General features: G+C 41.2%; 1 protein-coding gene across 1 annotated transcript in view; it reads right to left on the bottom strand.

The window, feature by feature from the left end:
• zswim6 (zinc finger, SWIM-type containing 6) overlaps nucleotides 1-12224 on the bottom strand; it is a gene marked incomplete at its 3' end in the record, with an annotated part of 43461 nt that overhangs the window by 13651 nt on the left and 17586 nt on the right. Inside the window, 1 exon segment of the mRNA XM_035668482.1 lies at nucleotides 77-433. Coding sequence (XP_035524375.1) covers nucleotides 77-433 — 357 coding nt within the window.

The following is a 12224-nucleotide window of genomic DNA, read 5'->3' as shown; positions in this document are numbered from 1 at the left end:
CTGTACGCATGTTAAAGTGAGGAGTTCTTCCACTGAAAGCCCAAATAACAACCCTTATCAAAGCCCCTGAACTCACCGTGGACCTGGTTGATCTCTGAGTTCTGCGACAGGATTTCATCGGCCAGTTTCTGTGCGGTCGGCAGCACCTCGGTGTGATGCACCGTGATCAGGTACTGAACGAACTTCTGCAGCTGATCTCTGTTCATCTGGAATAGAGTCTCTGAGATGGGCAGGCGCAGCTTGACCTGCTCGGGCTTCCGTACCCGGTACAGCGAGAGCGCCACGACGTGGGCGCAGTAAAAGATGTCCTTGTTGCCGCAGCTGCAGGTTACAGCTGTGATTTTGCAGCGGTCGAAGCTGACGCTCACGTTGCAGACCAGCTCCGGCTCCGAGGACGTGGCGGGTTCCCTAACTGTGCCGCTGAGGTGGAACCCTGCAGGGGGGAGAACAGAGAGAACATTTCCTGTTAATCATCTGCTACACTGAAGAACTTTCATCAAAACTTAAAATAAACACGCTTAAAGGACCAATGTGTAGGATTCAGTGGCAACTAGTGGTGAAGTTGCAGATTGCAGCTCAGCCTTACAGGCGTGTAGGACAAACTGTGAAACCGTGGCTACTGTAGAAACATGGCGGACTCCACGGATGGCGAGCAGCGTCTGTAGATAAAAACGTTTCTAAGGTAACAAAAACACAACTGCGGAGTCGGGTGATGATTATCTGTGGGATCATCAATTAAAGCCGCTTTAAATGCCAAAAAAATAAAAATAGGACACTTGATTCATTCCACTATGGATCGACCAATATGATTTTCCAGATACCGATTACTAATACTCAAATACTATGTTGAGGTAGTTGTCCCCGAATGTGGGCCAGCAGCTGTCAGTGTTATTGATATTATGTGTAACCAATCAATAACCAATCAATGAGTAAGAATATAAAGTACCGACTACAGACAGACAGAGAAAGGCAGCAGAAAGGCAATCAGATAAAAGAAATAACGATACAGATAATCCGATCATCGGTCTATCCGTACTTTGCGCTCTTGAAGAAACATCAAACCTCCCTGGCAATGTGTTTCAACCTAACTTTGATCCGGTCGGGGGGAAGTGCTGGCGAGGTGAAAACAGTAAAAGACCAGCGAGGAAAAGGACTGGGAGGCGAGCGCAAAGACCCAAATATTCTCATTTCCTTTTCATTTCCCTTCCACAACACCTCCAGTGCTTACCTTACCCTGAACGCCTCCACCCTCTGACGGGCTGACGGGATCGTTTCACCACAGGCAGAGAGACCCGCTATTGTATGGTGAACCTATGGCCCTCACACAAGCTACAACCTATAGGTCTCCATGCGTGTTTGGAGAGGGGGAAACATAGACGGAGAGGCAGATTTCAATGTGGACATGGCCTGAAAGTTACTTCTGGAAGTCATATTTCTTCAAGCTTCGGTATCTGACATAAAAAAATACACCCCGATACAAATGCTTTCTGATACCACACGTGACCAGGCAACAGCGCCGTCATCTTCCATTTGAACAAAAAAAACCCAGACAGAGCAGATGGACATGTGTCAGCAAAACATGACTGTGGAGCAAAGACTTCATGACCACATTGCGTCAGCAATGGCAGGAAGTGGACTGACTGTGTGACTGGGTTAGTGGGTTACCAGTGATAACAAATGGTGTCAGACACTCAGAGCAAAACTGATGCACTTTATCATCCGAGTACATTCTGCACCATGAACGTCTGTACTGTCTCAGTTTTACTGTAGGGGGCACACAGTTCTTTAAATAGATAACGCTCCAGTGGTGGAAGAAGTAACTCTGACTCAGTCTCACCTTAATGCTGATGCCTCTATATGACCTATATAAACACTCGAGACCATCAGCGAGAAGATTGGCTGTTTCTAGTTATTCTTAATGCCTGCCATCAGGTCGGATTCCCCAAGAAATCAAGGAAACGAGGCGGTAGAAACACTACTGCGCCTGTCCACAGGGGGCGCCAGAATCAACACAAAATTATAGTAAACGTTACATTAATGCACTTCCGTTGGATTTTATCTTGCACATTGGAAATAACCTTAATGCGTCATACTGCAAACTCATCTTACTGTCTATATTTTTTATCTTTATTTAAATGTTTCTACATTTACTACTTGGCAATAAACCTGATTCTGATGTAGAAATTATAGATATTTCCTTCCAAATCATCAAAATATAGTTTAAGTATCAATTTCTTCATAATAATGTTTATTATATAATTAGATTAGGATTATTGATGCATTTATGTGTTCATCACTTGTGCAGCTGCTAAAGGTGGAGCTAATTTAAATGTATTTATATGACTTTATATACGGCTGGGTAGCTCGTGAATCTCCCTCTGAGGATCAACAAAGTCTTATTGATATAATAATATAACTTATTCATAAATGCAATAATGGATTAAATTTTGTATTATTAATCTGAATCTGGAAGGAAACTAAAGTTATCAAATGAATGTAGCGGAGTGAAAAGGTTCAATAGTTGCTTCTTAATTGTAGTGAAAGTACCTCAAAATTATATATAAGTACAGTAGTTGAATAAATGTACTTGTAACACTCAACAACATATAAGACCAATTGTTTCAAAGGTGTGTGCAACCTCTAGTCTGACTGAACTCCAGACAGGTTTGACAAAAGTATTTTGACATAGACAACATTTTTTTGTATAACAAGGTGAGAAACACAACCACAGCAACATGATGTACTTCTTGCATCATGTTGTCATGCGAACTGAGAGACTGTGTGGCTGATAAATCCTCGATGCCAGACAGTGACAGATGACAGACAACGTTTTTAGTTGGTAGACTGAAGCAGAGAAAATGGAAAAATGTTGCATTAAAAAAAAAAAAAACCTTAAAAAACCTTCCATCAGTCAAAACTGGTCTGTTGGGGAGTTTAAATCGACTGGGAGGAGACAGAAAAAGACAGAAACCAGTGCTGGTACTCAACGTCTGATCAAATTTCTGCTTTAAAAGGTGTTGTTAAGTAATTTCCCCACGGGGATTATTAAAGTATTTCTGATTCTGATTCTGATTCACGTGGTTGTTGCAATGCTGCTCACATATTATGTATGTTTGCAGAACAGCAACCAAAGTGTAAAAAAAGAAATAGTCCGACACACGACCTACATAAAACATTGAATTGCCATTTTTATACTTTGGATTTTGTGTAAATTAAACAAACATGTGTTAATTAGTGAGCTTAAGCTAAACTTTGTTGCCTTTTGACAGAGCTAGGCTAGCTGTTTCCCTCTGTTTACAGTATTTGTGCTAAGCTAAGCTAACCAGCTGCTAGCTTTGGCTACATCATTTCCGTACAGGCACGAGAGAGGTTTTCATCCAGCGCTCTAACTGTCAAACTGTTTCTTTAAATGTGGTAGCAGTGACACAGAAGTAAAGGTTGCTAACTTTAGCCGCCATAAGCTCCTGGGTCCTGACTTTATCTACACTGTCGACTACCAAATGAATGCCAAACAAATCGCCATATGGTAGAGTTCGATATACAAATCACAGAAGCTGCAATGTTTTGATAAAAAGGTGAAATGTGTGACAAACAGCATTATATTGAAGCACTGTAGTTCTGCAAAGATGCCCTGACCTACTAATCTTCCCATCCCACATCCCTAAAAAATGTCACATCATCATGAATTTAAAAGTTTTTATCATCATCATCATCAAAATTTAAATTGTTATTAAATTAAACAAAATTTTGTGTCAAAAATGATCATATAACAGTCAAAATATCGCCGATATGACTTTTTCACCATATTACCAGCCCTACTTAACATTGTAGCTAACATTTCCTGTGTCTAGGAATGTAAAGAAACATGATAAAATCATAATATGAACCCAGTATTGTGAATTATATTGAATTATTACCACCCTGCATATGTCTGATTGTCAGTTCTGCATCGAAATCAGTGACCGCTCAGATTCTGTGACACGAAATAGTGCCGTACAAATAGATCGACACACTGTGGGCCACCATCATTATCTATAGTAATAGTGTCACATATTATCAGCGGTCAAAATACTGCACAGGCATGGTAAATAAACTTTAAAAAAGTCACAAAATCTGATAAAATTAGCATTTTTTTTCATGTTATACAAGTCTGACTAACAGCTCGATATGTGCACAGAATACTATCAGCGCTGTTCACCCTGGAACATTAGCTAGAAGATTGGATTTCCACTTTGCTCAAATGTTCTCATACATGTGACACACACCACATAGCTGACACATATCACCCCTGCTGGGTGGAAGAACGTTGTAAACAGAGTAGGTGTTTCTCTGCATATGTGGTGGAGCTGTGTGATATCGAACTGAGCAAAAAAAAAAAACAACAGAGAGGCTATAAGACCATGTCTGAGAGTGAAACTTGTGTATAGAAATAGAGAAAAAACGACTTCTTAGGGCTGCTGTTCTTTTCCTGCTGAGCACTGGATCACCCAACCACCAAGTCCACATCCTGTCTTTTTAAAACACACACACACACAGAGAGAGAAAGAAATGCACGGTGCTCTCCGCCTGCCCCAGTCATGCCTGGCCCACAGCTGAACTACTGACGTAACAGAAAGAGAGAGAGTGACTCGAGGAGCAGGAGGAGGAGGAGGAGACCGCTGTGCTGCTGGAAAAATCGGTATGCCCTCAGCTGAGAGTGTGGGAGTGTGTGTGTGTGTGCACATGCAGGAGTGTATGCTTGGCGGCGAGCCAAAGCCCTGAGCTCAGCATTCTGTAATGCACTTCCTCTCTCTGTGTCTGAGCTTCACAGCTTGCATAATACAGCGCCGAGCACTGCATAGCAACCAAACTTAACTCCTTCCCTCCCAACGCGCCGTAAATGACACGGTTTCTGCAGGGTTCACGCCGAGTTAAATTTAGGCCCACGCAGAATGCAATTCCATATCTGTGTATCGCTCAGACCGGCCAAAGTATTAAAGCATGACGGACAAGTGGTGGGAGACGGATCGGTGTAGAATTATTATTATATCACATTTCTTCGGTACAGTATGTCCCATCACTCCCGATGATATAATTAGTGCGACATTCTAGGAAATGTTTGCTTTCTTGCCAAGAGTTAGATGAGAAAGACTGATGAGTCTTCCACTGAAGATGGGCCCGGGAGATAGTTAGCTTAGCTTAGCATAAAGACTGGAAGCAGGGGCAAACAGCTAGCCTGGCTGGAAGTCACTGCATCCAGCCAATAAATAGTCCAATAAACAGCCTACGCAAAAACAATAACTTGCTGTCATTTGTGCAGTTCAAACAAACAAGATACAACATCTTTAATTTGTGAGAGGTGCTGGTAGGCAGGTTTAGCAAACTTCGGACAGAGCCAGGCTAGCAGTTTCCCCCTGTTTCTAGTCTTTGTGCTAAGCTAAGCTAAAAAGACATGTGAGTGGCTTCAATCTGCTCCTCAAACTCTCTGCAAAATATAGTGACTGAAACTCTAAAAAAGAGCATGAAACAGCCTCCTGTAGCACAATCCACTGTCAACACAATCACTGTGTATTAGACAATTACATATGAAAACATTGGATAGGCAAGAAAACATCTTCACAATATTCATAAATTAAATATAAAACCTTCTAAGACTACATTCACAGACTTCTCAAAGACCTGCAGATACCATGAATGTACCCGCCTAGAAGCCGAGGTTTAACACTTCACTAGCAATTAAGCCCTGAGGTAGTCGACTTAAGCTGTCTCTATAGGATTCAGAGCGGAGGATGTCTCAGTGAGGAGGAGGAGGAAACACGAAGAGGGGGGAGGTTGTGTTTTTGTGGTTGAAAACAAGGCCAGGACGTTAGCCTGTGAAAGAGCAGCAGCTCAGCTCCCTACAGAGTTCAGTCTAAGGAGACCTTCATCCCAGGGGCTGTGTGCAACATAGCCCACTGAAACTGTGGCTTCAGGGGGTCATTCTCAACTATGTGGCCAAAGCCTTCATTTAACAGGACTCTCAGCACACAAAAGCCAGATAGACCAACACCCCCCACCCACCAACACCCTTACACACATGCATACACACCACCAGTCAGCCATTCAGGCAGCTTGGCCTCCAAAGGTGGCCAGTCAGGCGTAAGTGAGAACTTCTCAGCCAAGGTGTGCTTTGTGTGTGAGTGTGTGAGTATTGTGTGTGTACTTCTGGTGACAATGGGGAACCTAATCTCTCACCCGTAGAGATGCAGAGGCACCTCTGGGGCTGTAGGAAGGAGAAGTAAACAACCAATCAATACGCACAGTGCACTGATTACCATCTGTTCCTAATGACTGGTTTTCAGATCAGCCTCCCGTTACAGTTACCGAAGGTTATGGCGCAGTTGCTATGTGCTAACTAATTCATGTGATTAGGTCTCATCTAAAAGAGATAAGAATCAGGCTGAAGCATATTTCTGAACATTGATGGATCATCAATCCAAGACCTGATGGTTCGCTACCTGTTCGCAATCAACGGCAAGTCTCAAGCTTTGGAGTGTAGCGAGAGAAATACTCAGTTTGGACAGTAGTTTATTTCTTTTAAGTCTTTCCAAAACAAAAAAATCAAAAAGTAATGGATTACATAGTGTTTGTCTGCTCTAACATAAGCCGCAAACATTAGCATACCCAGCTAACTGGCTTACTACCTACATCAAACCCAGCTTTACTTCAAAGACCAAGAGTTAGCGTATCATTCGCTTCACAACTAGCACATCAACTGGGTGGAAACTGGTCCTGGATGCTACTAGGCTAATGTTATTTCCATGTCTTCCACAAGGACCGACAACGGGAAGTGTTTGCTAGCTGTAGCTTCTGTGTTTTAGCATGATATCATAAGTGGAGCCATCAAGTACATATTTGAGACTTTTACAGGGTTTTCATTTTAAAAGAAGAGAAAGTGAACTGAAGTCTGTCTGTTTTTAGCAGTTGTAGGCTTAAAATGAGAAGCCTATATTTGTCTACGTCTGTCTGAATATCTTTTCACAAATACAACATTTTGAGCGGTAAATGTGCCTTTGTTACCATTGTTAAGTGACTGGGGGGGGGGGGNNGTTCGCGAGCCAGCAGCTAACAAGGTAATGTGTTGAAGGAAAGAGCGTGTTGGAAGGATCTGGAGGATGCACCTCCACGCAAGCTCAAAATGAGGTCAATGAGGATTTGAGTTAACTGGGTCAATCTGTGTCCCTCTTACAGTAAGTAATCGCCAGCAGCTCCTTACAGTATGAACATACTAATCAAAGCTCACACACACACACCAGTAACCAAAAATATACCTGTCACTAATTATTATTTTTTAATAGATTAGCCATCTGCTTCTTCCTCCAATCCGATCTCCTGCTTTTGAAACCCAACTCTAGAAATAGCAAACTGCGCTGAAATACTACAAGGAGGAAGGAGTCCTCCTCGACCAAGTGGACTGAAATTCCTCAGCTCTGTCAGAAAAAAAACAAGAGGCCGTCTTTACAACACATGAGAAATTGCAAAGGCTCTCGTCACTCAGACAAGAAAACGACTCCTCCAGCGAGCAACACTGAAGCCGCTGTTTTACGGCGTCCATTTCGTCGTCCAATAAAAATGGGACCTTGGCTGAAATTTGTGTCTAATTGCTGCCATTCAGGCTCCAACGAGGGGCTGTCTGGCCCGTAGCGAGCGCCGGGAGGAGGCTGGAAACTCTTTGAAAAGAGCCTCTGCACTCCAGCAGGCTAGTAGAAACCTCTCAGTGGTTGTTTTTTTTTATTTATCAGGGGAGATAGTGGTGGCAGCACATGAACCAATTATTAAAACAACCATCAAAGCACTCAGAGATGCGACACTCTGCTAATTATTTTGTAATTAATTATTAGATTAGTTGTGCAAAAATGTCTTGTTTTGTCAGTCCTCAACCCAAATCTACCGTCACATGAGAAGAAAATCCACAATTACTCCCACTTGAGAAGCTGGAACCAGCAAATGTTTGACATTTTTACTAAAAAGCGATTATTTGATTAGCAAAATAGCTACACATTCATTTTTATGTCGATTAACTGACTAATTGTTGCAGCTCTAAGTATGTACATGACTGTGGTGGTGTTGACAGCATCAAAATTATATTTAACATAGATTAAAATACTCTAAATTGTAAAAAAAAAAAAAAAAAAAGATTGTTTATTCTTTAATTGAGTTATTACGGACTGTTAGGAGTCGGAGAAGATGTATACAAAAAGCTTCAGGGTGTGTTTTTGTGAGGTCAGATGTCGACATATTCACAAAAACAAGATTTACACTCAGCTGCTGGTTTATTAGACACACCTATATAAAACTAACACAGTCTAATACAGGTGTCCTGCAATAAATCCTCCCTTCACGAAGGCTATAATATTCAGTATTTGCTACATGCTATTGCCTTACACAGAGAGGTGTTTCTATTATTTTGTCCACCCCCTTTATAACACTGAGGATAGACCATGACATCCTATTTATATATCCTACAAGTTATTTTTACAAATGTTCTACTGCTATATATTAAAACCCAACGGAACAAGTACACTGCAACTGTGTGCAATCGACCTTTTTCACAGCAGCCATTTTGACATGAAACTGTAGGGTAAACACGGGTGTTATTAATGATACTATATATCGCCCCGATAACCCAGATAAATACAGTTTATCCTAGTTTACGTAGGCGATCTGAGTGAGGGGCTAAACTACAAACATTTCCAACGACAACATCGATTATTTCCAGGAGATTTTGCTCATTTTAATCCATTTCCACACGTTTTCCATGACTTGAAAACTAGCCTCTAAACTTCCAGGACACGCGGGAACCCTGTGATTCTCCACAAACCAGTTGACTGACTCACAGTGAAGCTTTTTAACTTTCGCCAGCCCCTGGAGTTCTGGGGCCCTGGGGAAGTTACCCTTGGTAATTCAGCCTTGGGTTTAACGGACTGCTGAAACAAACAGATACAGAACATACATGTGACCACACTGTGTAGACACATGGATTAACACACACCAGAACACACAGTACTGACACACACCGGCCATATCTAGATCTCACAGCCACCGGATAGAGGAAGTACTCACACTAATACTGAAAAATTACCCCTGTGTCTATATATATATATTGTGTTATTAGTACTTACGCTTTCATGTGTAATTAACATTTTACTGCTGTAGTTAGTCACGGTGGAGCTGATTTTAAGTATTTTATATACTGTTTGATTGTTTAATATATTTAATGTACAAACATGTAATAAAGGTATGAGTATATGATGCCTTGTTGTCATGTTTTATAAGTTTAACAAATATTTTGTGTGTACAATCTAGTGACTAAAGCTGTGACATAAATAAAGTGGAGTAAAAAGTACAATATTTCCCTGACTTGTAGCGTAGTAGAAGTATAAAGTAGAATAAATCGGAAATATTCAAGTAGTTAAGTATAGTAGTTGAGTCATAGCAGTAGCAGTGCGTCATGCATGGGGTACAGTAAGATTAAAGCACTTTCAAGGTACCGAAACCAAAAAAATTCCAGACTCTCAAAGCCTTTATCCGATATACCAACAGCAATCAACGTATATTGTCGCTTTAATTTGGTCATATTAACTTCGATTGTATGTTTACGTGAGTGAAACCAGATTAAATGAATAAATTCATATTCAAGCATGTTCCCAGCCTTTAAAACATGAACCAAAATAACGCGTTTTCCAAACTTTTAAAGTCTTGTATGAATCCCCCATGCTAACGATGGAATGACTTTAAGTTCAAATTGGGCTCTAATTTTAGAAATAAGTCAGAAAACGACCACCAGTTCACATTCAGCTCCTCCGTGGAGGATCACGGTCAGACAAACACATGCAATGTCACCAGCATTTTGACGTCAATGTGTCTTTGCTAAGACAAATAACGGCCATCAGAGGTTTCACAACAAGCTTCTGAAGGGACAGAAGAGGATTTTCCACCCCGTCTTTCCCCATTTAAAAGCATTTGTTTGAGTGCTGTCTGTTCCCGATGTGCTCACTGAAAGTCATTTGTTTAGCCTCTGAGGACCATCAGTGGGCCAGCCAGTGCCTCTCCTCTCCAAATGCATTTGTTCCCACTCCTGAGATACTGAACAGTCTCCAAAGAGATCCTCGCTGCCGCTGCTAATGAGCACAGGAATCCCATAAAGACATAAATGAAAATCAAATAAAAGCTTTTAGTGTTTGCTTACATGTTGATCTGAATGGAGTTTATTAACTGTTGTTTTCTGAGTCGTGAGTGACGTTCGCTACTGATGTGAATATTCTCAGAATCAGTTTGACATGAGTTCGATGAGAAGATCAATACCACTCTCATAATTGTATGTTAAATGTGTTAGCTTAGCTTGCTTCATTCACGTTCTGCCACTAATACCAGGAAATACCTGTATTGGCTTTTTTTTCAGAGAGTTAGATGAGATGATTAGGGCCATTTGCATGTCTTTACAGATGTTTAGCATAGCATAGCACAAAGACTGGAAACAAAGGGAAACAACTAGCCTGGTTCTGTCCAAAGGTATCAAAACATCTGCCTAGCAGAACCTCTAAAGTTCACAAATGAACGTGTTTGTTTAATTCGTACCAAAATCCAAGTATAAAAAGGAAATATGATTTAACAGGAGGGATATGTAATGGATTCTTTCTTGGCCGGATGTAGTGACTTCCCGCCAGGCTAGCTGTTTCCCCCTGCTTCTAGTCTTTATGCTAAGCTAACTACCTCCTGGTTCGAGCTTCATATTTAATGGACAGACATGAGAGTGGTAATCTTCCTATGTAACTTTTCTCAAAAACGTTTAACTATTCCTTTAAATAGCTACAAGCTAGTGATTAATTGAAGATTATACTGTGTTAAAGTGCCTTTGATATCTCTGGTAGCATTCACAGGATCTGAATTTAAAAAAGAAAAAAAGGAAACTAAGATGAAAGTAGGCTCAATCTTCTAAATTATTTACATCATGTCTTTTGATCACATCAGCTAAGATACTGACAAAAATAACCAGAAAGTTAAAAGGGGGGGAAACTAAAGCAAAAACTCGATATGGGAATAGGCAGCACATCAGTGAAGCAGGCGGCCAACAAAAGGCCGATGGGAGGAGAACACTCAGAGCTGGAAGTCTGTGGGAACAAATGGGGAAACATCGGGTCTCTGAGTGAAGTTAACTCAGAGGAACCTGAATGTTGCTTTCGGCTCCTGTGGGAGCTCGGCGGTGCAACTCCAGCTGTTTCTGTGTTTTGGCTCCATAATGTCACCATTTTTCTCCTCCGCCGGGTCGCCATCTCCTGAGATTATAGCCTCAGCTCTGCCACAGTCTCACCGCGACAGTGGACAAGTAAAACAGAGTCTGCACCGATGAGTATGAGTAGACACTCTTTCATCCAGCAGCCGGTGAGTCACATATCTCAGATGTCAGCAATGAAAGCACAAATAGAGTCTCTGCTTGCAGCTGTTATTACCAGGCTATGATAATGAAACAAAAAATGAAGAAGAAAATACTATTTTTTAGTGGTTCGTGGCCGGAGCAGTGGTAACAGACCAATCAGCATCCTCTGAGGAAGTACTGGCAGCTACACTAGGTAGCGTAGTTATTTATATCTGTTATATCAGAACAAAATATAACAGTTTGAGTACGCTGTATAGCTTTTGATTGGTTGAAGTTTGCCTGTGATAAATGGTTAAAGACACATGTATTTGTTTGTCCTGTTTCCAATGGCGACTTCCCGACCAAACTAGCTCTGGTTATTGAACCGGCTACATTCAGGATTCTTGAAACCTTGGTTCTATCTACCAAACTAACCACCACATTTAAGCAAAATCAGTAAAATCAAGGATTTGTCATCAACAGAAGGAAAACCTGGAATTTTTTTGAGCTTTTTGAGATTCCAAACTGATTTATTTTCGGTCGAAATCAAAACTATGTACGCAAACCGGAATAGTTGTTGGAAAAGGCCTAATAGTGTCGTTTTTAGCATAAAACATACAGTACGCTACCTGCTCAGCACTACTAGACTACTTGCTGGTGAATGTAGAGGAGCATTTAGCAGCTAAGGAGCCAAATATTTCCCTTCGGAGCTGGTGGAGATCAAAAACTGAGCTAAAAGAGAGTAAATATTGGACTTAAATTTAACAGGCGACTTGTAACACAACTCTAAATGAATGATAATGTTGCTCTGTAACTGCTGGATGTGTAAATAAGCAACTGTTTGCCATAT

This window comes from Morone saxatilis, unplaced genomic scaffold, assembly GCF_004916995.1.
Source record: "Morone saxatilis isolate NCDOM2014 unplaced genomic scaffold, NCSU_SB_2.0 Contig21, whole genome shotgun sequence".
Classification (NCBI taxonomy): Eukaryota; Metazoa; Chordata; class Actinopteri; family Moronidae; genus Morone; species Morone saxatilis.
This window is presented reverse-complemented; position numbering and strand designations above follow the sequence as displayed.